This window comes from Carassius gibelio, chromosome B10 (genome assembly GCF_023724105.1).
Source record: "Carassius gibelio isolate Cgi1373 ecotype wild population from Czech Republic chromosome B10, carGib1.2-hapl.c, whole genome shotgun sequence".
Classification (NCBI taxonomy): domain Eukaryota; kingdom Metazoa; phylum Chordata; class Actinopteri; order Cypriniformes; family Cyprinidae; genus Carassius; species Carassius gibelio.
The window spans coordinates 25,717,618-25,742,639 of record NC_068405.1 but is presented as its reverse complement, the minus strand read 5'-3'; the positions used below and the strand labels follow the sequence as shown (position 1 = coordinate 25,742,639).

At 41.0% G+C, this 25,022-nt stretch overlaps 1 protein-coding gene across 1 annotated transcript; it reads right to left on the bottom strand.

Moving 5' to 3' along the window:
- Positions 1-13,617: 13,617 nt before the first annotated feature.
- Positions 13,618-16,022, bottom strand: LOC127966585 (C3a anaphylatoxin chemotactic receptor-like). Its single transcript, XM_052567692.1, has 2 exons — positions 15,873-16,022; positions 13,618-15,095 (listed from the first exon to the last, which is right to left on the bottom strand). The coding sequence occupies exon 2, from the start codon at positions 15,078-15,080 to the stop codon at positions 14,055-14,057; it is 1,026 nt and encodes a 341-aa protein (XP_052423652.1). The 5' UTR covers positions 15,081-15,095; positions 15,873-16,022; the 3' UTR covers positions 13,618-14,054.
- Positions 16,023-25,022: the final 9,000 nt, after the last annotated feature.

Sequence of the window (25,022 nt, the reverse complement as noted above, 5' to 3'; positions counted from 1 at the left end):
CTATATTTCAGCAAATTTAGCTTCGCCTAGGTAATGACGTCTACAATACTGTATATAAATAAAGGCTGATCAATCACTGTTGATTTTTCCAGAGACAGTACAACGAACGTTTTGTTTTTGTAATTAACATGTTTAAATGGCAACACCGCGCCATTAGAGCTGCTTGGATTAAACTCACTTTTCATCTTCCCTTTATTTGAAATAAAATTATATATAATTTGTAATTTGTAGTAGTCATTATATGATGTAGCAGATATCATGTGTTACAAGCTTCTGTTTGAAAAGAGCATCCATGTTTACGTGTAGTGTGTGTGTGTGTGTGTGTGTAGAAAAAAACGATTACAACATTATAGAACAAAACTGAATTAAATTAGCCTATGGATTTTACATATACATCACATTTCTCATCAATATGGTTAACAATAAAGATTAGTAATAAGGAAAAGAAGCACATCAGCCTACATCATTAAATCCTGTCCTACTGTAACGTTAGATAAACAGAATACAGAATGCATCTAGCAGGAACTTAATACACAAAATATTCATATTGATTCAAGCATTTAACATTTATGAATTAATTAAATGTCAGTAATGAAGACTGCACAAATTATAGCGATCACGAGGAAGGTCCGCGTACAGTAAAGTGGATAGTGTTATATTCAGGTCTATAGTGCCACCTGCTGGTGCAGTTTTGTAACTTCTTAGAGAAAACTGAGTCGTTATAACGAGAAAACGAACTTCGTTATGTAGAGAAAACGAACTTCGTTATGTCGAGAAAACGAGAATATGAAGTCGTTATGACGAGAAAACGAACTTCGTTATATCGAGATAACGAGAAAATTTAATCGTTATAACGAGAAAACAAGAAGAAAAAATATTATAATGCATGGCCGCTTAGAACTTCCGTAGATACCCCAAATTTCTACTTAAGTACAGTAATGAAGTATTTGTACTTCGTTACTTGACAGCTCTGCAAATTATGCACATCTTGGAATTGAAAAAATGCTACAGTTTAAGAAGTTCTTCTTAATGATGATACAAGTGGTTTTGCAGAGTCTCATTTCAGCAAATATGTTTCTTTTTTATGTACAGTTAAACATTACCATTACCATGAAATCTAAATTACCATTCAAAACTTTTTTGATCAATCTTTTATTTATTTTTATACATACAACATCACAAAACACAAAGACAACAATAACATACAGAATTTATATATTTTGAATCTTTTTCAAGGAGTTATATTACACATGCTCTGTGAATAACTTTTAAATATATGAAGATGAGCCAAGTTATTAAAGGTTAAACTGAGGTTACACCACACTTTCTCCCATGTCAGATAATTCCCGATTCCATACCGATTTGACAGAGATTCTAATGAGATCAACAATTCCACCACATACCAAGGAAGCAGATTGTTGACCAGAAGATGGCACAATCTACTCCAGCACAAAATGAGATCTCCTAAACAGGCTCGAGCGTCTGTTGTATAAAATAAAAGTAGCACAGAAAAAGGAATGACAAACAACTTTGAACAAGATAGAACCACATATTTCCGAGAATATACAGTAGGTCTGTCTGTGCGTGGGATTTCCCCCTTTCCGGTCAATGTAACCCTGCCTCTTCTTAATTATTTTCAGTCCCGGTGGGGATAAATTTATCCCCCCCTCAAAGTGATCAGTGCTACTACACTAACTACACTAGTGGCGAGATGGATCACAAAACTTATCACGGATCCGTGGTTTGATTAAAGTAAATTTTATTTTAAAATGCGCTACTTTGGCTGGCTCTGGCCGTGCAGCCTCTCTGTATTCACCACTCTGCAGAAAGCTCAACGGAGAATCTGATTGGTTACACCTCACGAGTTATAGCCTATCAACATTTGCGAGACGGTTGAAGCCGGTCCGCTGGGCAGTGGAGTTGCCAACTTGGCGACTTTGTCGCTAGATTTAGCGACTTTTTTCTAACAAAGCGACTAGCGACATATTTAGCGACTTTTTAGCGAGAAGAAGTAAGATCTGCTTTTGTGTTTGCCATGTCGTTGAAACGCTGTTATTTTCATCTCGGAGTCCAATCATCTTTGTTTGGGCTTTCCAGGGACGCTGTACTTAGAGATTAATGGTTACAATTTTTGTTTAACTCGGTTCCCGAAAATTATAATCCACATGTAAAACTATGTGCAGCACATTTTTGTGAGGACAGCTTGCTGAGGACAACTTCCTCAATCTCAATCAGTTTAATGCCGGATTCCCACAAAAATTATTCTTGAAAGATGGAGCATTTCCCTCTTTGTCTGTAGAAGGCGTTGTTTATGGACCACAACGGGTAAGTGTATTTCATTATTTAAGTTGGTGCGTTTAACAGTTTCTGTAACTTACTACACAAAGGGCAACGCTGTTTAGCTTTGTTAACTAGATGTTAGGGCTGTGCAAAAAAAAACGAATGCGATTTTCATGTGCATCTCGTTAGTAAAAATGCTCCTGTGATTATAAGTACATCTCCAGCACATGCTCCTGCCCACTTGCTTCTCAAAACTAGTCCAATCGTGTTACTAGGAGGTCAGCCTGCTCTAAGCTGGTGTCAAATCACAACACAGGAACCGCTGGCCCAATCAAAACTCATTACATATTTCTGAAGGAGGAACTTTATAGAACAAAGAAGTCATCAGCCCGTTTTTGTGACAGTGAAAACAGCGGTATACAGATAGGTGAATTGTGTGAAAAATACTGTGTTTTTTTACACGCGAAACATGAACACATGTTATATTGCACACTGTAAAGCTTCAAAGCTTCAAAAAAGTGTGAAAAACGGGACCTTTAATGGACCACGTTTCAGTCATTATAATATTCATTCCTTTGTCTGACAACAGAAACATTAAAATATAATAATAAAAACAGATTATTGAGAATTAAATGGCTAAAATAAATTGCAATATGTGAGCATAGGGAGGCAATACAATATGACGCACTTACGTCATAAATATGCTAATTAGCGTGTGACAAAATCTAGTTCAATCAATCACCTTTATTTATATAGTGCTTTAAACAAAATACATTGCGTCAAAGCACTGAACAACATTCATTTGGAAAACAGTGTCTCAATAATGCAAAATGATAGTTAAAGGCAGTTCATCATTGAATTCAGTTATGTCATCTCTGTTCAGTTGAAATAGTGTCTGTTTTTATTTGCAATCAAGTCAATGATATCGCTGTAGATGAAGTGACCCCAACTAAGCAAGCCAGAGGCGACAGCGGCAAGGAAACGAAACTCCATCGGTGACAGAATGGAGAAAAAAACCTTGGGAGAAACCAGGCTCAGTTGGGGGGTCAGTTCTCCTCTGACCAGACGAAAACCAGTAACCAGTCATGAAACCAGTTCATGTTGTCATTATTATTTTTATGAATTAAAATGTTTCTAAACACCCCCCCTCTGTTATTTTCACAAATCGCACCCTGCCTTCATCTATGGCAGTGAGCTAATAAAATCCTCTGCTTTCTGAGAAGAGTCGGACGTCATCTGCTCACCATTGTGCCGTAGTTTAATTATCGCCGGATAAATAAGAAACGGCTGCAGACCCAGTGCTGTCATCCTCCTAAGAACTGGGTTGAGGTTCCTTCTCCTGGCAGATGTGGCTGGACTGAAGTCAGAAAAAAACATAAGTGTGACATAATATTTATATTTCACTGGGTATGCCTGCAGTGCACTCTGTCTTGCCATCTCAGCACACAAAAGCTAAGAATATGCGGCCGCTGTGAGTTACTTTTTCTTCCGTCATAGACATGATGTACCCACCCACTCAATCTCAATATCGCGTCCTTTCAATGCAGGAATCCAGATAAGCTCTGAGGAAGCCGGCTCCATTGGAGCCTTCCGCCCCCTCTGGTTATTTCTCCTGCTCCTATCTTTCATGTTCATCACTTTATCGGTAAGCACTCAAAGCGCTTTACATTTTCATGGGGTATCTCTTCATCCAACACCATTGTGCAGCATCCACCTGGATGATGCAACAGCAGCCATTGTGTGCCAGAACGCCCACCACACACCAGCTTATTGGTGGAGAGGAGACAGAGTGATGAAGTCAATCAGTATGGAGATTGTTAGTGTGCCAGTGGGTGAATTTGTAGCAAAATCGGAATCATAAGGCGACATTAATTTGTAAGGCAGAATCAGTAACTCATGTAATTTGTACACAAGATTTTTATTAACTAAACACTAATGCAAACTAGTCTAACAAACAAACACACAAACATACATACAATCACTCATACAAGTGAAAGGGAAAATGAGATTTGATAGATGATAACATCAGGAAAACTAGAGAATGAAGCAATGAAGAGAGTCAGTCAACCAACTGAGTAAAACCATCAGCGCTTTTTATGACTATGAGTCTATAGCTTATAATAAACCTCTGTTTCGTTTAGTTAAATGTATGATACTTTAATTTGCTTGGCCTGGAATGACTGTCTGAATGCAAATCTTGATGGTTTGGAGGTTCGGTGGTTAAGGATTCATGATCACATTCTTCCGGTTTTGAAGAGAGATGATTTCCAAAGGTGTCCTGACTCAATGGTGATTAGGAATTTCTTCCCAGTGGGAAGTGAATAGGACTAAAGGTAAGACTAAAGGTTAATAATGGCATAACTAAATGTTAACTTTTTCCCACACCCCTCGTACGACTGGGAGGGGTGGAGGTACTGGTCTCCTTATCTCAAAAGAATGTAAATCTGATCTTCAACCATCTCTTACAGGTAACAGTTCATTTGAATCACATGCAATTACTGTAACCCACCCTGTGAAAATACACTTTGTGGTCATTTATCGTCCCCCAGGTCAATTGGGAAACTTCTTGGAGGAGTTGGATGTGTTACTGTCAAACTTTCCTGAGGATGGTACTCCTCCAGTACTGCTTAGTGACTGCTTGGTGACTTCAACATCCACCTTGATAAACCCCAGGCTGCTGACTTCAGCACTCTGCTTGCCTTTTTTGATTTTAAGCAAGCATCTATTACAGTGACTCACAAATCAGGCAACCAACTGGACCTCATCTACACGCGCCGTTGCTCAATGGAAAACACTTAAGTTGCTCCACTGCACACCTCAGACCTTCCTCGTCACTGGTAACCTCGCACTTACTCCTGAAGTGGCACACACTCCACCGCAGATCACCTTTCAACGGAACCTATGCTCACTCTCTCCATCTCACCTATCCTCTATGGTTCCATTCTCACTTCCTTCTCTCTCTCAGTTTTCAGCTCTGGACACGAACAGTGCTACTGACACTCTTTGCTCCACTCTAACCTCTTGCTTGGACAACTTTTGCCCATTGTCATCTAGACCAGCACACACCACCCCATATGCCCCCTGGCTGTCCGATGTTCTCCAAATTCTTTTTCAGTCATACCTTCACTTACTCACATTATCAACACCTCACTTCACTCTGGAAAATTTCTCCCAGCATTTAAACAGACTAAGATAAGCCCACAACTCAAGAAACCATCTCTAAATCCTGCACTTCTAGAAAACTATAGACCAGTATCCCTTCTTCCATTCATTACAAAGACACATGAGCGAGTTGTGTTCAACCAGCTCTCTATGTTTCTTCTACAGAACCACAACCAATCTGGCTTCAAAAGCGGCCACTCAACTGAGACTGCCCTGCTCTCGGTTAATGAAGCCCTACAACTGGCAAGAGCAGCTTCAAAATCCTCAGTACTCATCTTGCTGGATTTGTCTGCTGCTTTTAAGTCCTACCTCTCAGATAGATCCTTCAGGGTGTCTTGGAGGGGTGACGTTTATAGGTGACAACAACTTGCTCCTGGGGTTCCTTGCAGCCTGTCTGAGTGACATTTCTAGCTGGATGAATTACCATCACTTTCAGCTAAGTCTTACTTAGACAAAACTGCTGGTGGTTTCCAGCTAACCCACCCAATATGTGAAATTGCATAGACATGAACAACAATCAATCACTTAATTAACACTCACATTGAGTTCCTCAATGAGGTTAAAATTATATTAGATAGCTACACCAGTTTAGATCAGAGTCTGGAGGTAAGTTACTTCCATTGCCTGTGTAAAGGGGGTTCCCTTTGTTGTCATTGAAAAGAGGGTTTCCCAAGATTTGCTGATTGGCTGAAAGTTCAGTAGTTGTTGAAGGGACATCTCTGTAATCCCGTGGTTGGACATTTTAGGTGGGCACTTGAGGTCAGATTCAGAGACACAGCGTTACAAATCACATCCTCACTCCAGCTGTCCCAGCAGCATCCTGCTCCCACAGGAACCTTACCTAATTACCACACTGCAGCAGCAGTGCCAGCTCTAAAACTCTTTATTTCTCCACTCCCTCTATCTGTATTTCTCTATCCTCTATCTGTATTTCTCTACTCTATCTCCCAACAGAGTATGTTAACCTGATGAATAGGGCCCGTGTGAAGCCTCATCCATACAAAGTCAAGTACATCAACCACACCCTCTTCTAGGATTTCTCTAAGCTGAGGCTCTGCAAGTCTCTGCGCCCTGGAGTAAGGCCTGGTGAACTAACAGTCCATGATATCAGAGCCATCAGGCAGTGCTTTAAGTGGGCCGGTACGCACCGGTACTCAGTACCACCACTTCCAAATAAAGCTCTTGAGCGTACCGCCACCTCTCCGTGCGCCCAGAACGTGCTTTTAGCGTACCGGTACGCTCATTTGGACATCTGTTTTAATAGAGGTTTTAATCTTTTACCTGCACTGCCGATTTTCAGAGCACCCTTCACAATGCAAGCTTCCTAATTCATCCCACCGAGAGCAGAAACTACATTACCCATTCACCCTTAAGTTATACAAGTGAATAGCGCATGTGTCGCTTTTCCCACTGTTAAGTGTCAAAAAACTCAATGTGGTCGGAGTAGCTGTGTGAAAGTCGTTATGAGTGTACACTAGGTTCGGTTAAAAATCAAATACAGTTATCAACACTTAATATGTTCTCTTGGCTTCAGACTCTGAATACTGAAAGAACAAAATCAGAATCAGATGATTCGCTGACTGACACCTCACCAAGTCTGAATGATATCACTGCAGGTCAGACTCAAACTAATGAAGTAATGCAGCTCTTTCAGGTAGGGTGACCAGACGTCCCGAAAAATTCGGGACAGTCCCGAAATCTAAACTGTTGTCCGGACTCCCGAATCTGGCCCTAATTGTCCCAAAAATTATACTAAAGCAAAATCTTGAGTAATTATTGTCTGATAAACATTAAAAACTGTCTGCGGAGGTTGAGTCGTCCTGCAACCAGCGTACAGGAGTGATTGACAGTTCACGGCACTGTGTAGAAAAAAATACTCCGCTACACAATTATTTCGTTATTTTCGTTTAAGCTTATTAACGTTAGCGTTACAGAAAGGTCTGATTTACGCACTGTTACAACAATCATTGTTTTGTTTTTTTTGTTGTTTTTTTTATTAACAATGACATTTGAGTTCATGATTTTAATGTTGTTGTTTTTTTGTGGCAGACTAAAGAGTAATGACAGACGGTTGATCTTTGAATAAAAATGTGTTTAGTTAAGGCCTCCTCTCCCGTGAATAAAATAGGCTACAATAGAGTACCGGCACCTCTTTTGGGCCACTTAAAGCACTGCCATCAGGTAATTACAAATGTAGATTTTATGTCTTACAATATACTGTAGGCATGACATTATGATGTTGCAAATCTTATGATGTATGAAATCTTACAGTGATTATCTTGTTGTGTTATATTTTGTGCTATTAGGTACAACAACAATGGAACGATGGACTTCAAAATCAAACATTCTGATGACTGGCATCCACATCTGAGTCACCAACTCTGAAACTCCACCTCAGACAGCCACACAGTCACCCCACTCTATTCATACCAACTGAAGATCAAGGAGCTGAAATTCAAACACCTCCAAGACCTGAAGGAAGTCATCCCAAAGGACTTTGACAGCTTTTATGACAATTTGCTTCTCTAGTTTAATATAGGATGCAGTATTACGACTGTCAATATGATGGCAATGTAACACCACACACAGAGCCTAACAGACACACAGACAAGGGTTCACCCTACTCACAAATACAAATACACTTAGTAATGGGCTTAGTAAAGCAAACCTTAACTATGATTTTATCTGTGTTAACCTATATCAGTTATTGATGTATTTTGTTTATCTACTTATTACTAGTCTTATTATACATGTGCATTGAAGTTAAAAGATTTATCCAATATAATACTTGAATTAAATGTAATGTTTTGGATACCACCATTAACTTATTCTTTTCATTGTTATTTTACTTTTTCAGTTTCACTTTTTTTTCAGTTCAGTTCAGCTTAGGCCTTCTTATAGACTATGCCTCTCCTGGCACGTGCATGTAAAACATCCCAAGTAGCAAGGTTTTTATTTATGGGAGAAAAAAGGGCTATGAAGTGTAATGTTGTCTGCCGTGGATGTGAGGAATCACACTCAGTCTCAGGGTTTTGTTTCCAGAAGATAGACATTATTTCAGAGAGAAACAAAGCTGAGAAGTGAATGCCAGGTGGCATCTCATTATATACAGTTCTTGTTTATAGAGGGCATTTCCTATTTCCTATAGTCTTCCTTATCCTTACATTTCGGTTCCTTCCTAGAGACCTGTTATGGTAAAGAAAAAGGCCAATTTGTATGTTTTTCCAGATGTTTCTCATTTGGATCTGTACATCCTTGCCATGTAGGCCTCTATCTTCCTAACCATAAACTATAGGATTATAATGGTATAATAACTGGTGATATAAATGGCTAGATTCACATTGATTATACTTGATTAATAAAAATCTTACTAATAAAAATCTTTCACACCTACTGGCACCAAGTAAGCCTCTTTGGATAACTCTGTTTTTTAGACAATAATGAGTGAAAATAGTTTGGTTAGATACATTTGAGTTGGCCTGTTATATAAAAAATTTATAGCTGTAATGCTTCTATGCAGAAGTAAGCCTGTAAGCCACGAAGTTAAGTTTGCGAGCAGATTAGACTAATTTCCGCCTGTATTGGACAGCCTAATCTGCTCATCAGTTTTTGTATTGCATCACTTCCACCCAACAGCCACGATATGTAAGTGTGAACTCATGGAAACAATGTCATTTAAAGGTTGCAATTTATTTAACTCTGCCTTATCACAGTGATTTAGTCATTTTGGTGCAAAATGCATGATGTATAAACATTGTTTTAAATATAAAATGCAAAAAGTCAGTCATTTATTTTAAAACTTGAAGCTTAATATGCAAAACAGCATGGCACAAACAGTTTACTTTGACATGACCACTTAATTTTTTTTTCTTTTTTCTTTGGGGGGGGGGGGGGGGGGGGGGGGGTCATAATGTTATGAAACTATTATTATTATATTATTTTATTTTTATTTTTTGAGACAGATACTGTAAGTTTGAAGTTAATGGTGTGTTTAATGGTAGGATGTGGTGTACTGGCACTTATCTTGATGTCAGTGAATATTCTGTCTTAAATGCTAAAGTATACAGTATACTAATGTTACTAGTCTATGTCTATGGAACCAGCATGTGATCGAGAGCATGAGAGAGCAACAAATAAGAAGAGCTCAGTGTCACGGCGCGGTAGGGACAGCGCCGTGGAAAGAACAAGGTCAGGGTCCAAATGCAGGGAAGATTAACTTTAATAGAACAAAAAGGCCAACACTGCAAAAACAAAACAGAAACCAATGACAGGGAACAACGGAACAACGAAACAACACAAGCACTAGAGACACGGTTCACAATTAACATTACAATAATCCAGGCAGGCAGAGTGGTGTGAGGCAAACCTATATACTAGTGAACAAATGGGGAACAGCTGTGTGAGTATGTGAACAGGTGTGCAGAGTGAAGGTAATGGGTCCGGGAGCAAGGGAGAAACACAGGTGGAGCAACTAAACAGTAATGAGGTGACAAGGTGGGCAGGGTCAGAAAAGGACAGGAGAGAGCACATGGCACCAAAAAAAAAACAACACTCACAGAAGACAGTGACAGAAAGACAGAAGACTGTGACACTCAGAGGGCTCAAATTATTTTAAGAGTTTAGATGCTTGAATGATTTTAGGCTGGCGTAAAAAAAAAAAAAAATCACTTTTCTACTGCATTTCCTAAAGAATGCCTGACATTATATATCAGTATGCAAGTCTAGTTCAGTGGTGTAGTCAGGGCCATACGCAAGTATATGCCTTATGCTTACAAACCTGATTCCAAAAAAGTTGGGACACTGTACAAATTGTGAGTAAAAAAGGAATGAAATAAATTACAAATCTCATAAACTTATATTTTATTCACAGTAGAATATACAGGTCCTTCTTCAAAAATTAGCATATTGTGATAAAAGTTCATTATTTTCCATAATGTAATGATAAAAATTTAACTTTCATATATTTTAGATTCATTGCACACCAACTAAAACATTTCAGGTCTTTTATTGTTTTAATACTGATGATTTTGGCATACAGCTCATGAAAACCCAAAATTCCTATCTCAAAAAAATAGCGTATTTCATCCGACCAATAAAAGAAAAGTGTTTTTAATACAAAAAAAGTCAACCTTCAAATAATTATGTTCAGTTATGCACTAAATACTTGGCCGGGAATCCTTTTGCAGAAATGACTGCTTCAATGCGGTGTGGCATGGAGGCAATCAGCCTGTGGCACTGCTGAGGTGTTATGGAGGCCCAGGATGCTTCAATAGAGGCCTTAAGCTCATCCAGAGTGTTGGGTCTTGCGTCTCTCAACTTTCTCTTCACAATATCCCACAGATTCTCTATGGGGTTCAGGTCAGGAGAGTTGGCAGGCCAAATGAGCAAAGTAATACCATGGTCAGTAAACCATTTACCAGTGGTTTTGGCACTGTGAGCAGGTGCCAGGTCATGCTGAAAAAACGAAATCATCATCTCCATAAAGCTTTTCAGCAGATGTAAGCATGAAGTGCTCCAAAATCTCCTGATAGCTAGCTGCATTGACCCTGCCCTTGATAAAACACAGTGGACCAACACCAGCAGCTGACATGGCACCCCAGACCATCACTGACTGTGGGTACTTGACACTGGACTTCAGGCATTTTGGCATTTCCTTCTCCCCAGTCTTCCTCCAGACTCTGGCACCTTGATTTCCAAATGACATGCAAAATTTGCTTTCATCCAAAAAAAGTACTTTGGACCACTGAGCAACAGTCCAGTGCTGCTTCTCTGTAGCCCAAAGTGGCTTGACCTGGGGAATGCGGCACCTGTAGCCCATTTCCTGCACACGCCTGTGCACGGTGGCTCTGGATGTTTCTACTGCTTCCGCAGGTCCCCCAAGGTCTGGAATCGGTCCTTCTCCACAATCTTCCTCAGGGTCTAGTCACCTCTTCTCGTTGTGCAGCATTTTTTGCCACACTTTTTCCTTCCCACAGATTTCCCACTGAAGTGCCTTGATACAGCACTCTGGGAACAGCCTATTTGTTCAGAAATTTCTTTCTGTGTCTTACCCTATCGCTTGAGGGTGTCAATGATGGTCTTCTGGACAGCAGTCAGGTCGGCAGTCTTACCCATGATTGCGATTTTGAGTAATGAACCAGGCTGGGAGTTTTTAAAAGCCTATATGTTGTATTCCGAATAAAATATTTAAATTTGAAACTTCCTCATCATTGCATTCTGTTTTTATTCACAATTTGTACAGTGTCCCAACTTTTTTGTAATCGGGTTTGTACTTTTTTAGCCATTTGCATATTATGACTTCTAAGGATCAATATCTGCGTATACCCTCAGTATACCCACTTGTTTTAATTGCTTCGCAAGTCAGTAATCTACTATCATGTATAACTTCCCCTTTAATGGTGTAGCATAAAGTTGTGTGCAACTCGTGATTCTTTGTTGTAAATCGCGCATTACTTCTGGCGCATTACTACATCACTTCTTTCATTTTACCTTTTCCCGCCCATCATCAACTGAGTGCACGTGTCATATCCCACAGTCCTGTGCGTTCCAATCTGTGACAGTTAAACCAATAAATAAAGATGGCGTCTGAAAGTTGCGGTCGGTGGTCAGTTTGTGTGTAAATGTATGTTTTTGATTAACGTTTTCCACTTTTGATGTCATTTCTAGCGAGAAATTAATATAGCAATAATGAAATATCCACTTTGCTGTAGATCATTAAACCATTGCTCTGCCTCAGAAGCCTGTCCAAAATCAGTTTTCAGTTGTGATATATGAGAACATTAAAGGTTCTGTAGTTATGCTGGCTGAAGTCATACAGGTTTGCAATCACTTGAGGGTGAGGAAAGGATGACAGAATCCATTAGAAGTAGGCCTAATTTATTTGGCATTCTAGCTCAAAATCATTGCTTTAGTGTCAAGTACATTTCTATCTGACTAAAAATGCATTTGTTTTGATCTTCAGTAATATCTATCATTATTTGTTTCTGTCCTGTTTTATTTATTCATTTATTTACTCCAATTGAAGGCACTATAACCCAGCAGAACATTTCTGGGGAAACTTGTGGGCTGGATATGTCCAGGGCTGAATTTGATCCCCAGTCCAGCCCTGCCTATATGCTGAAAAATCCCCTTACAGGAAGTATAATTCCCTTCATAAATAATACAATCAGTGAATAAAGGCATAAAATAAAACATCAAATTAAGATGAATATAAACACACACACACAAAAACACATAAATTCAGATGTATCTCTAAAGCACTTTTCACAATGAATATAATTCCAAAGAAACATGTTGAAATGATGAAGAACTGTAATAATGTGTCGACAGATGAGCTGAACAACCTGAAAGTCATGCTGTAAACTACTTGAAAAATGATCTGTTGACCAAATTTAGAATGCACTGTATTGATTGTATTGTATGTACAACTGAGAAAGACACTATTCATAATTTGTCATGGTTTCTCACTTTCTGTTTAACTGTTTTACGACATTTCCCTCTTTAAGAATAGCCTAATAGTTTGCTCTGTGGCCATCATATGAGACACAATTTCATAAATCCTTTGCACCACATGGGTTTTAGACTTATATTGTCCTTATCAAGCTCCATCAAAAGAATATGAATATACTGCTCACTATTTATACTACAAAAGACGTGCAGAATTAATACTACACTGATCCAGAATCAGGTCACTTTTATAGTACAGAACGTGTTATAAGAGGACATTTTCACATTAATTTTATTTGCATTTGAATTTATGATAATGCATTTGGCATGCTGACCTTTTAAGTCATCTGTCATTTATTTGATGCATTTCTTCTGAAACAAAAAGGAAAAAGAGGATCTTCATTTTATAAAGTTTCTTAGGTTTTAGTAATTGCTGGTAAATGTGTGTGTCGCTACTGATGTAATGTTCATATACATTTACAGCAAAGTATTTGGAATCTTAAAATCTGTTATCTGTCATTAACAAGTGTCTCCTGTTCACTTTCCTGTCATGATGAAAAGGTGGAAGTTGTTTTGTTGCAGCAGTCAGTTTTCTTAGTAATTGCCTCCAAATGTATGTATCCTCATTTTAAATAAATTTAAAAAACCTCAAATTAGGTGAATTTAAGTTTCAATGAACATTACAATAATGATGAATTTATTTTTAATTTTTTTGCATTTTATATTTAAAACAATGTTTATACATCATGCACTTATAACACTAAAGTAGAAAAACACCAAAATGATTAAATCACTGAGATAAGGCAGAGTAAAACAAAACCTGTTTTTGTTATTAAATTACATTTTTATTGTTTCTTCATGAATTCAGCATAAAAACCACATGTCATTATTAGTGAAATATTACAAGCTTTTTCTAAGCTGATAGCAACCAAAAGAGTTAATCAAGCATCAGTATTCAATCACTGTGATGTTAAGCTTTGACGATAGTTCACAAATCACTAATCACTGAAAATACATCAACAATAGAGAAAGAAACACAGGAATTATGAATAAGAGTTAGATGACTTTGAGTTGATGAATTTAGAAAATAAATAATTAGAACATTATTAGAATAGTAATAAAAATCTATCAGAAAACTCTGTATAAATTAATTGATATCTTCTTCACTACACTGAGTGCATTTGTTGTGACTGTGTGGATTGTGATGCTTGTGTTCCATCCTCAGAGAAAACTCTTTCAAAAACACGTCTTAGAGAAAGTTTAACATTGCTCTTAAAATCCTGCCCCATGAAAACATACAGAATGGGGTTCAGACAGCTGTTGAAATACGCCAAAGAGATGGTCAACGGATACACAGCCCAAGCCACAGCCACAAGGGAACTGGATTTCTCGCCATATATTATTATCAAATCTACTATGTGATAGAACAACCAGCAAAGAAAAAAGGCCACGATTACAGCAAACATGATACGAAACGCCCGTCCAGTGTTAAATTGACTCTTGCCTAACTTGCGTGCGATGAATCCGTAGCATGCTGTGATGCATATGAGAGGAACCAAAAAACCAAACACAAATCTGATGATGCTAAACCCTCCATACAATTTTAAATGGTATTCATCAAGTTCATGAAACAGGCAGTATGTTTCATTTTTATTTGTGTGAAACTTTGCTAACATCATAAAAGGCAGACTAAGAATTGAAGCCAGAATCCAAGCTGTTGCACAGGACAGTCGTGCGATGAACAAGCTGCGATGATTCTGAGCCCAAACCGGCGTGATCACCCGAGTAAACCGATCCAGACTAATCAAGCTCAGTGTGAAAACGCTGGCAAACATGGTGATGAACATAATGAAGGGGAAAATCTTGCACATTACGGATCCGTACGGCCAGTAGCCAATAGCTCTCTTGGTGATGTAGTAAATAGTGGAAAGGCAGCACAAGAGGTCAGCAATCGCTAGATTGAGAAACCCTACTGTATTAACAGTCCTCTTCATCTTCAATCCAGCAACATACACGACAAATGCATTTCCAGGAACACCGAGGATAAAGGTCAGGTAGTAGAAGACCAGAGAGCCCACTCTCGTAAAATTCATCAGATCAATAAAACAATCCTTACAAACATCTTTGTAGACATTGTCAGAAACATTATCAGTATATGTCTGATTAATTTTGCTTGAGTTGCTGCTGTCCATAGTGCTCTGCTTGTCCTGTAAATATAATTTATTATCAGCGTCAAACATTTAATCATTCAGTTAGCAGATTCTTTTATACAAAGTGACTTATGAACAATGTTCCCTCTGAGCTGCACAGTCACGACAGAAGAAATAATGTGACAGGTGCAAAAATTAATTGGGAAAGCCAGTTGACTGAATTCTAAATTAATTGCAAACCACTATAGAATTGGTGTTGCTATAGAGTTAGAACCGGTGAATGCGGTTTACAGGTTTCATAGAAAGACGAGATGTGCACCAAATAAGTCACTGTAGAGATCGAATTCATTGATGGTTGCAGATGAAATAGCTTGACAAGAGCCAACGCAAACACGATGACGTGAAATAAAAGGTCATCATGTTTTACAGAAGATTGGCTTGATTAAGTGCTGGAAATAGCAGATGATGGGCACGAAACAGTAACAAAACTTACACATTTACAGGTGTAGCAGTTTGCAGACTCTACGATAATTTTGTTTTAAATATTTATTAAAAATATTTGTTTTTTTGTATTTATAAATTATGAAACTAATAAATCTCAAAAAGGGCAAGAAACAAATGAGAAGGAACATTGCTTACATGTGTGAAAAATAAGCAATTTGACAAAGGCAACTATTCAATATTATTCAACAATTAAAAATATTGGACATTAAGACATTTAATTTAAATCATTAACTATGCAGTCACTTGTATGTCAGTGATCATATGTTTATATGGTTTTAAATCACACTTGAGTTTTACAGATCAAATAATGCCTTACAAACTTGTACTCACCTCACCAGCTGATCTGTACTTACTAGTGGTATTTGCTACTTATACTTTAAGCAATTGTAAATTGAAAGAACTTCAAAGAACCTCAGATACTTTGATCTTTCGAGAAAAAGCCAACACAATCATACACAGACACCCCCACAGAGTGAAGGTGCAGGAAACGCCTCTCTCATATATGCATCAGTTCATTCTCATCCCCTTCCTTACGCTTACCCATCCTCCCTTTACTTGGTTCACTTAGAATGTTCAGTAGTATTATGTTCTACATGGATGCAATTTATAGTTACAGTCAGGTTTAGCATCATTTGAATTGTCTCAGGGCAATGGTACAATGGTCTCAATCTTACAAAAGTAGACTAAAAGATGATACAGATCCTAAGAGTTGAAGGGATCATGTGATCCTTGTTTAAAGATCTTTATTTTGTGTAACAGAATATATTGACATGCTTTAATGTTCAAAAAACACATTATTTTTCAAATACTGCACATTATTGTAGGTCCTCTATTGCCTGCCTCTCTCAAACACTTCCGACAAGCAAAGTCTGCTCTGATTGTCCAGCTGACCCAATGCATTGAGAGTGATCAAACACTGTAAGAACTCGTCAGAAATCCAACGGCCCTTTCCATAATCGTGAGCATCATCTTTCAAAATAAATACAAAGACGGTTAATAATGTCCTTAGTTTTACCATCAGTTCAAGACTGAAAGGGGAACAGAGTTGCGTGACAGACAGTGATGAAGCATGTATATGATTGCAGAACACAAGCCAAGGAAAGGTTAAGACAGCTGACTCAACTGTGTGACCCTCTCTCTCTCTCTATCACTCACACACACACACACACACACACACAATACGTGGAAAACTGTATTTAAACATTCAATAGCAAATACTTAAATAACAAAACTTACTTATTAGCTGATTCAGAAGCACCAGTTTGTCATAGAAAATTCAAAATAACCTCCTCTCTTAGGTTTTTGAAACTGTCATCCAAAAAATGCATTGCTGTTCTGTTTTAAGTAATCTTAAAGATTCCTAAATGCATCTACTTTCAGAAGGCCAAATAAAGTGCTTTTGCTTTCACCTAGATATACACATCTCCCTGACCTGGCTGCTTCAACACTAACTGCGTTACTGAAACCATGCCTTCTTTCGTTGCATGAACATTTGTGCGGCATTATCCAAATTTTTCCACATTGTGATGTAGAAATGGGGGCTTGTTTGAATTAGGCGTTTTAGGGGGCGTGGCAGAGTCTTAACTCTGATAAAGAATATCTCTTTGGATTTTATACTTTGCAACTTTACATATCTTCTTCATGCACCAAGAGCTTGTAAAACTAAAAAGAGAAAGGAAAATTTTAAATTGCAACATATGACCCCTTTAAGAGATTTTTTGCTAACTGCAATGGGAGAGCTCTTTCCCAGGGCCTTCTATGTAAATACTTTCTGTTCCCATTGAGGTGTAAACCACCCAGGTCTGGGACCTGGCTTAATGCAAATTTATTTATTTTTTGTACATACATCCATTTGGGGGATGTTTTATCTTGGTGTTGTATTTAAAAGGATCGGAGCTTTCTTTATTTTATGTATTTTCCTAAAAGCCAGATATGAATCTTACTCTTAGATTTATCTTTGATTATTTTATGTATTTTATTGATTTGATATCTTTGAATTGGCAAAGTTCATATTTACCTAAATTATGATAAATTGTTACATTTGATTCTATTCTGTTTTACTCTGTAATCACTGACTCTAGTAGATTACGCTTTATCCTTGCTACCACATTTTCTGTGTCAGGTTAGTAATGGACTAAAATTCAGTTAAGATGGAGCATAGGGCACACCAACTGCATCTTTAGAAACCAGGCTAACACTTGGTTTTAGTTCAAGTGTACTTAGATTGTAAGGGCTGATAGGGAATATCCATTTAGGTCAACTGGATGTTGTTCGACCCAATGCTTATCAGCCTGCCACACTCCTGAAGGCGCCCACCAGCCTGCAGCACCCGCAGCCAGTTACCCAGTACCAGACCCCATGCAGGTGAACATCATAAGGCTCTCTCCATCTGAACATGCTCATCACCTCAAGGCAGGTCTCTGCCTCTACTGCGTGGCTACCGACCATTACATCGGAACCTGCCTTGTCCAACCCACATGTCCTGTGGTGAGTACACTTTAGTTTAAGTGTACTGGCCCCTGGCTCATTCTCCAATCTCCAGAAATCAGATGGGATACGGGTGAGGTAACACACTGGAGCAAGTAATGTCTACAACACTGTATCTCAGCCATTCCCAAGCCTAATCAAAGTGCTTGCACCGCTCTTTTATCCTCCACTCACATCGAAAGTTCTGTTTTATTGGAAGCACCCACTATCCCATCTGATTATGTGCCATTCCAGGATGTTTTCAGCAAGCAGACTGCCACTCACATACTACCTCATTGGCTGTGAGACAGCACCATTGACCTGCTTATTATTATTAATTATTAATTATTATTGCTGTCTGGAAATAAACTCCCCAAAGGTTGAATATATCCCCTGTCCATCCCGGAGCACAAAGCTATGGAGGAATATATTCAGGAGGCTCTTTCCAAAGGTTTCATTCATCCCTCCACACCACCAGCTGCATCCAGCTTCTTCTTCGTGGTAAAGAAGGCCAGGGTCTTGAGGCCATGTATCGATTACCAGGTACTAAATTCCCAGACTGTGAAAGTGAAAGTGACATGACACTGCATTTTACCCATCCAAAGTGCACACACACCATGAACACACACCTGGAGCAGTGGGCAGTCATTTATACTGCAGGTCCCGGGGAGCAGTTGGGGGTTCAGTGCCTAGCTCGAGGGCACCTCGGTCATGCTACTGAGAGTGGAGAGAGTGCTGTACATTCATTCCCCCACCTACAAACCCGTCAGGCAACGAGTGGAAGACGACCTTCATTAACCCATCTGCCCTCTAAGAATACCTTGTCATGCCATATGACCTTTCCAACACCCCGTCCGTCTTCAAGGAGCTTTTAAATGAGGTGTTCTGGTAGTCCCTTAATGACTTTGTTATTGTCTACATCAATGACATACTCATCTACTCCCAGAATCTAGCCAACCATTGCAGTCACATGAAGCAGGTCTTCAGGAAGATTCGTCAACTCCACCTCTTTCCTGAAGCTGCAGAAGTGAAAGTTCCATTGCCCCACCGTGCAGTTCTTTGGGTATGTTATCGTCCAAGATGGAATTCCAGAACCTATTCATTAATTTTCTGTAATTCCGGTCAATAAACCTCCTTACCCTTAACTACCTGTTGTCTCTGGCTTTAGCTGTGACAAGTATAGGGACAAATTCTCACTATCAACCAGTTGCTTATTAAATTAATTTAAATTAAAATGTAGGCATTTAGCAGAAGCTTTTATCCAAAGTGACTTACACTTGACACCATGGTATAATGAGCATACTCTCACCCTAAAGAGAGCAGCCTGAAAATTTGGAGCGCAACTGGAGGAAAACAAAACTAGAGGTAATTCGTATTGCTTGGCAGGATAGTAACCTATCCTACAGAAAAGCATTAAAAACTTTCTTCTCTTTTTGAAGAAAACAAACATAACCCCCAGTATTTATTCAATACAGTGGCTAAATTAACGAAAAATTAAGCCTCAACAAGTGTTGACATTTCCCAACACCAGAGCAGTAATGACTTTATGAACTACTTTACTTCTAAAATCGATACTATGTAAGGGAAACAGGTCAGTTTAGCTCAAAGGGAATCATTTAAGATTTTAAAGGGAATTTGAACAGAATCACTGTTTCACGGCTGATCACTGAGACACCCTGCCCACTGAACGAGCCGTTTAACATCAAATCTGCGCTGGATATTAATATCCAAACTATAGTGAAAACAATATCAATTAGCACAGTGACAAGATCGGCAGTTTAAGACATTAACATGTAAGCACAAAACACAATATACTTTTCTTTTCAATATGAATAAGGCTTTATTAGATAAATCTAAGACATATAAACTAATCTAACACATGAACGCACGCACTCACACATTCACACAAGTTGCAGGAAGGTCGAAAGTTACGGAAAGATGAGTTTAAGAGAAAGGAAATGTGGAATCCCAAGTTTACTGCAATACGTTAAATTGCATAGACATGAACAGCCATCAATCACTTAATTAACCCTCGCATTGAGTTCCTCAATGAGGTTAAAATTATATTAGATACACCAGTACAAATGTCTGAAGGTACATTGCCTGTGTAAACAAAGGTGTCCCTTTGTTGTCGTTGAAACAGGGTTTCCGATGTTGCTGATTGGCTGGAAGTTCAGTAGTCACTGAAGTGACGTCTTGGGAAGCCCGTGGTTGGGCGCTGGCTGAAGATGCAGAGTTGTGTGGCAGGTTGAAGTTGAACTCGACGTTACAAAACTTAACTCAGAACACAAAACTCTCAAACGGAAAAGAAAAGAAGTAAAGTTTGACGAGACTAGGTGGTGTTTCTTCTCATCGTGGCTAAGTAAAAACAGGCAGGCCGAAGCACGCTGGAACCGCGCTCAAAGAATAGTGATGACTAACAGCATGGCTAAAAGCTAAAGCTAAGAAGCAAAGCTAAAGCTAAAGCAGGCATGACTAATAGCAGAAGCATAGCTAAAAAACTAAAAGCAAAGATTTTATGGTGTCCTAAGTATTTAAACTGGCATGTTGGCCACACCTCAAATGTTGTCTTGACCAGTCAGATATTGTCTTGGCTCGGGGGTATCATAAACATATGTTATCTTATCAAGCATGTGGTCCGAATTTTCCCGCTCTTGCGGGGTATAATTTTGGACATGATTCCTGTAACTAGAATATGATACATTTGACAAATAACTGATGGTCAGGACTAATTCAAGCAAGCAGATTCAATCACACACATACCAAATATAATTAGCTATCCAATAGTTATAATTAAGCTATCCAACATTTATTAAAAGACATACACAATAAGTGATTATAACATGATAGTCAAATGTGTGGGTTACATATACATGAATATGGAGTTAAGTGATGGACTGATATTCATTTATAAGTCTTTTTGAGTTCATTTTGGTCCATATTTATGTAGAAAAGACAGTTTCTTTGCCATTCTCTTGACAAAAATTTCTGTGGAGACCAGAGGTTCAACCCCCCCCCTGTAACGGCGCTAATGGAGGACAGGAGACAAATGCAAGTACGAGTAAGTTTATTAGAAGTATGATGATGATGAAAGGTCGGAGAGTAACGCAGGAACCACGGTGGCAGCACAGACTGGTGAGTTGAGACGTGGGGTGCGTTGAACGACGATGACAGGGTGATAATCCAATAGTGGTGAGTGTATTCCAAGCGTGACTACAGGATCCGAACAGAACGGCGACAAGGCAAGGCAGGAACAACACGAACACGACATCAAACACCAGGATCTACAAACAACGATCAGACAAACAGGAAACGAAAGACAGGGTGTTAAATAGTCTGTGGGAACTAGCCGCACCTGCCGCTGATCAGTGATCAGCGACCACACCCACATGAAACAATCAACATGACGTAACCTGACTACAGCTGGAGACGGTGCATTCACGAACCGTGACAGTACCCCTCCTCCTAAGAACGCCTCCTGGCGTCCCCAGAATCTCTTACCTGTCGATTGTAATCATCGATAAGGGAATGATCCAGGATGTCCCTAGCAGGTACCCAACTTCTCTCCTCCGGACCGTAACCCTCCCAGTCCACCAAGTACTGAAATCCGCGTCCCCTCCTTCTAGAGTCCAGAATACGATTAACCAAATAAGTGGTCTCCCCATCTACGAGACGCGGCGGGGGAGGGACCGGGGTAGGCGGATTAATGGGAGAATAAAATACAGGCTTTATTTTGGATACATGAAAGGCGGGGTGAATTCTCCTGTACGTCGGAGGGAGTTTGAGGCGGACTGTCACCGGACTAATGATCTTGGTGACAGTAAACGGGCCGATAAATTTGGGAGCCAGTTTATTAGAAACGGAACGGAGAGGAATGTTCTTAGTAGAAAGCCACACCTTTTGACCCACGACGTATACGGGAGGCCTAGATCGGCTTTGGCCTTGGTGCGCGCCCCCACTTGGAGTAGAGTCTCGCGGGCTCTGGTCCAAGTGCAGTGGCACCTCTGGACAAAGGCGTGAACGGAGGGGACCGCAACCTCGGATTCCATACTGGGAAAAATTGGTGGCTGGTACCCTACACTACACTCAAAAGGAGATAGGCCCGTAGCCGATACTGGTAAGGTATTGTGGGCGTACTCCACCATAGACAATTGTTGGCTCCAGGAGGAAGGATTCTTGGAGACCAAACATCGCAACACCCTTTCCAAATCTTGGTTGGCTCTCTCGGTCTGGCCATTGCTCTGGGGGTGAAACCCTGAGGACAGACTTACAGTCGCTCCTAGTAATTTACAGAATTCTCGCCAAAATTTAGACACAAATTGGGGTCCTCTGTCAGAAACCATGTCTATCGGGAGGCCATGTAAACGAAAGACGTGGTCTATGACGGTCAACGCTGTCTCCTTGGCTGAGGGCAACTTGGCCAAAGGAATAAAATGGGCGGCCTTCGAGAACCGGTCCACCACCGTTAAAACAACCGTGTTGCCCTGGGAGGGCGGGAGGGCGGTAATAAAATCTAGTGCGATATGGGACCAGGGTCTTGAAGGTACCGGCAGCGGTTGGAGTAACCCATCCAGGGACCGATTGGAAGCCTTACCCGTGGCACATACCGAGCAAGCCAAAACAAAATTGTGAATGTCGCGAGCCATAAGTGGCCACCAGAATCGTTGCTTGACTAAAAATCTAGTACGGTTAACCCCTGGATGGCAAGCCACATTAGAGCAATGTCCCCACTGGATAACGTTGGACCTTAATCCCTCCGGCACAAATAAGCGGTTCGGTGGGCACCCGGGCGGAGGCGTTACCCCTTCTAAGGCCGTTCTGACCTTCGATTCGATCTCCCATGTGAGAGTGGAGACCACTAATGTCTCAGGAAAAATACACTCGGGAGTGGACGGGCGTTCGGAATGGTCAAAAATACGAGACAAGGAATCGGGTTTGATATTTTTGGAACCCGGGCGGTACGAAATAGTAAAATCAAAACGTACGAAAAAAAGTGCCCATCGAGCCTGCCTGGAGTTCAACCTTTTGGCGGTGCTAATGTACTCTAAGTTCTTGTGGTCAGTCCATACTATAAAAGGAACCCCCGATCCTTCTAACCAGTGTCGCCATTCCTCCAATGCCATCTTGACTGCCAACAATTCTCTGTTACCAATATCGTAATTACTCTCTGCAGGAGATAGACGATAAGAAAAATACGCGCAAGGGTGGACCTTGTCGTCTAAGGGAGAACGTTGGGATAACACCGCTCCTACCCCCACCTCTGACGCATCGACCTCCACCACGAACTGCCGTGTGGCGTCAGGGGTAATGAGAATTGGAGCTGAAATGAAATGGCTCTTCAGAACCCCGCCCCCGCAGGAGAAGAGGAAGGGCGGATGAATTTGGAAGCTAGAGAATCAGAAATATATTTCTCCATAGCCTCCCTCTCTGGCACAGAAAGTGAATAAAGTTTGCCTTTAAGCGGAGACTTACCTGACAATAACTCTATGGCACAGTCGTAAGGACGATGCGGAGGAAGAGAAGCAGCTTGAGACTTACTGAACACTTCCTTCAGGTGGAGGTACTCAGCGGGCACGTTAGATAAATCCACCGCCTCCTCCTGTAACACAGACACAGACCCAGACGGACAAGCAGACACTAAACAAGACTCATGACACCTTCGAGACCAAGAAAAGATGGAATTAGAGGACCAGTCTACTTTGGGGTTATGGAGAAGGAGCCAAGGGTGCCCGAGGACAATGGGTGCCAGGGGAGTGTCAAGGATGTGAAATGAGATAGTTTCGGAGTGGTTGCCAGAGGTGATGAGTGTGATCTCCTCAGTGCTGTGAGAGATAGTGGGGAGTTGCTGTCCAGTGAGGGCATGGACCGTGATGTGGTGCGGCAGGGCTTTGAGGGGAATGTGGAGCTTGTGTGCAAGGTGACGATCCATAAAGTTACCTTCTGCCCCAGAGTCCAGTAGTGCCTGACAGTGGTGTGTCTGTGCTGACCACCGCAGTCTTACCGGAAGGAGCGTAGATGATGGCGGTGATGAGGTCTTCTCGGCAGAGATCCCACCCGATAGTAGCCTCATGCGTACTACCGGGCTTGGCCTTTTACTGGACAGGTATGGGCTTGATGTCCGGCTCCCCCGCAGTACATGCAAAGACCCAGGGATCTCCGCCTCTCCTTCTCCTCCCGGGAAAGCCGAGCTCGCCCTACCTGCATGGGCTCGTGATCGTAGGTGGGGCTGACCACGTCTCCGCCACTGAATCGTCCGTCCGCCGGGCCCCTGGATGGGGTGTTGAACAGCCCCCTCCTCTCCATCCGAGTGAGGCGGGCATCCACCTGTAACGCTAGATCAATGAGTCCATTAAGAGAGGGGGGCAGATCCAGGGCGTAGATCTCCCTCTGGACGCGGTCAGCCAGCCCATGCAGGAACATGTCCCACTGCGCCTCCTCGTTCCAATGGCACTCCGCCGCCAGGGTTCTGAATTCGATAGAGAAGTCTGAGACGGACCTCTCCCTCTGGCGTAACTCCGCCAGCCTCCTGGCCGCCTCCCGTCCTGCGACGGCCCGATCGAAAACCCGCCTCATCTCCTCGGAGAGCGCCAGGAACGAGTCGCAGCATGGCTCCTGGTTCTCCCACACCGCCGTCCCCCATAGTGCCGCCCTCCCAGAGAGTAAGGTAAGCACAAAGGCCACTTTCGCCCTCTCGTTGGCGAATGTCCTGGGTTGCAGGGCAAAATGCATATCACAGCGGGTTAGAAATGCTCTACAAAAGCTGGGCTCACCCGAGTATGCTTCCGGGATAGGAAGACGCGGTTCCGGCTGGGAGGTGGTCACTGGTGGTACCGGGAGAGCGGGCGGTGTGGGTGGCGCAGTGGGCGCTCGAAGAAGATGGAACTGCTGGGTGAGCTCGGACACCTGCGTTACCAAGGCTTGGACCGCGCGACCAGTGTCGTTAAGAGTCCTCTCCTGGGAGTCCATCCTCCGAACACTGGCGCTGAGAAATTCCTCCAGAGATGAAGCTTGAGT

Bases quoted from the DNA above. Each gene is read 5' to 3' on its own strand.
- LOC127966585 (XM_052567692.1), bottom strand. From the start codon at position 15,080: ATGGACAGCAGCAACTCAAGCAAAATTAATCAGACATATACTGATAAT.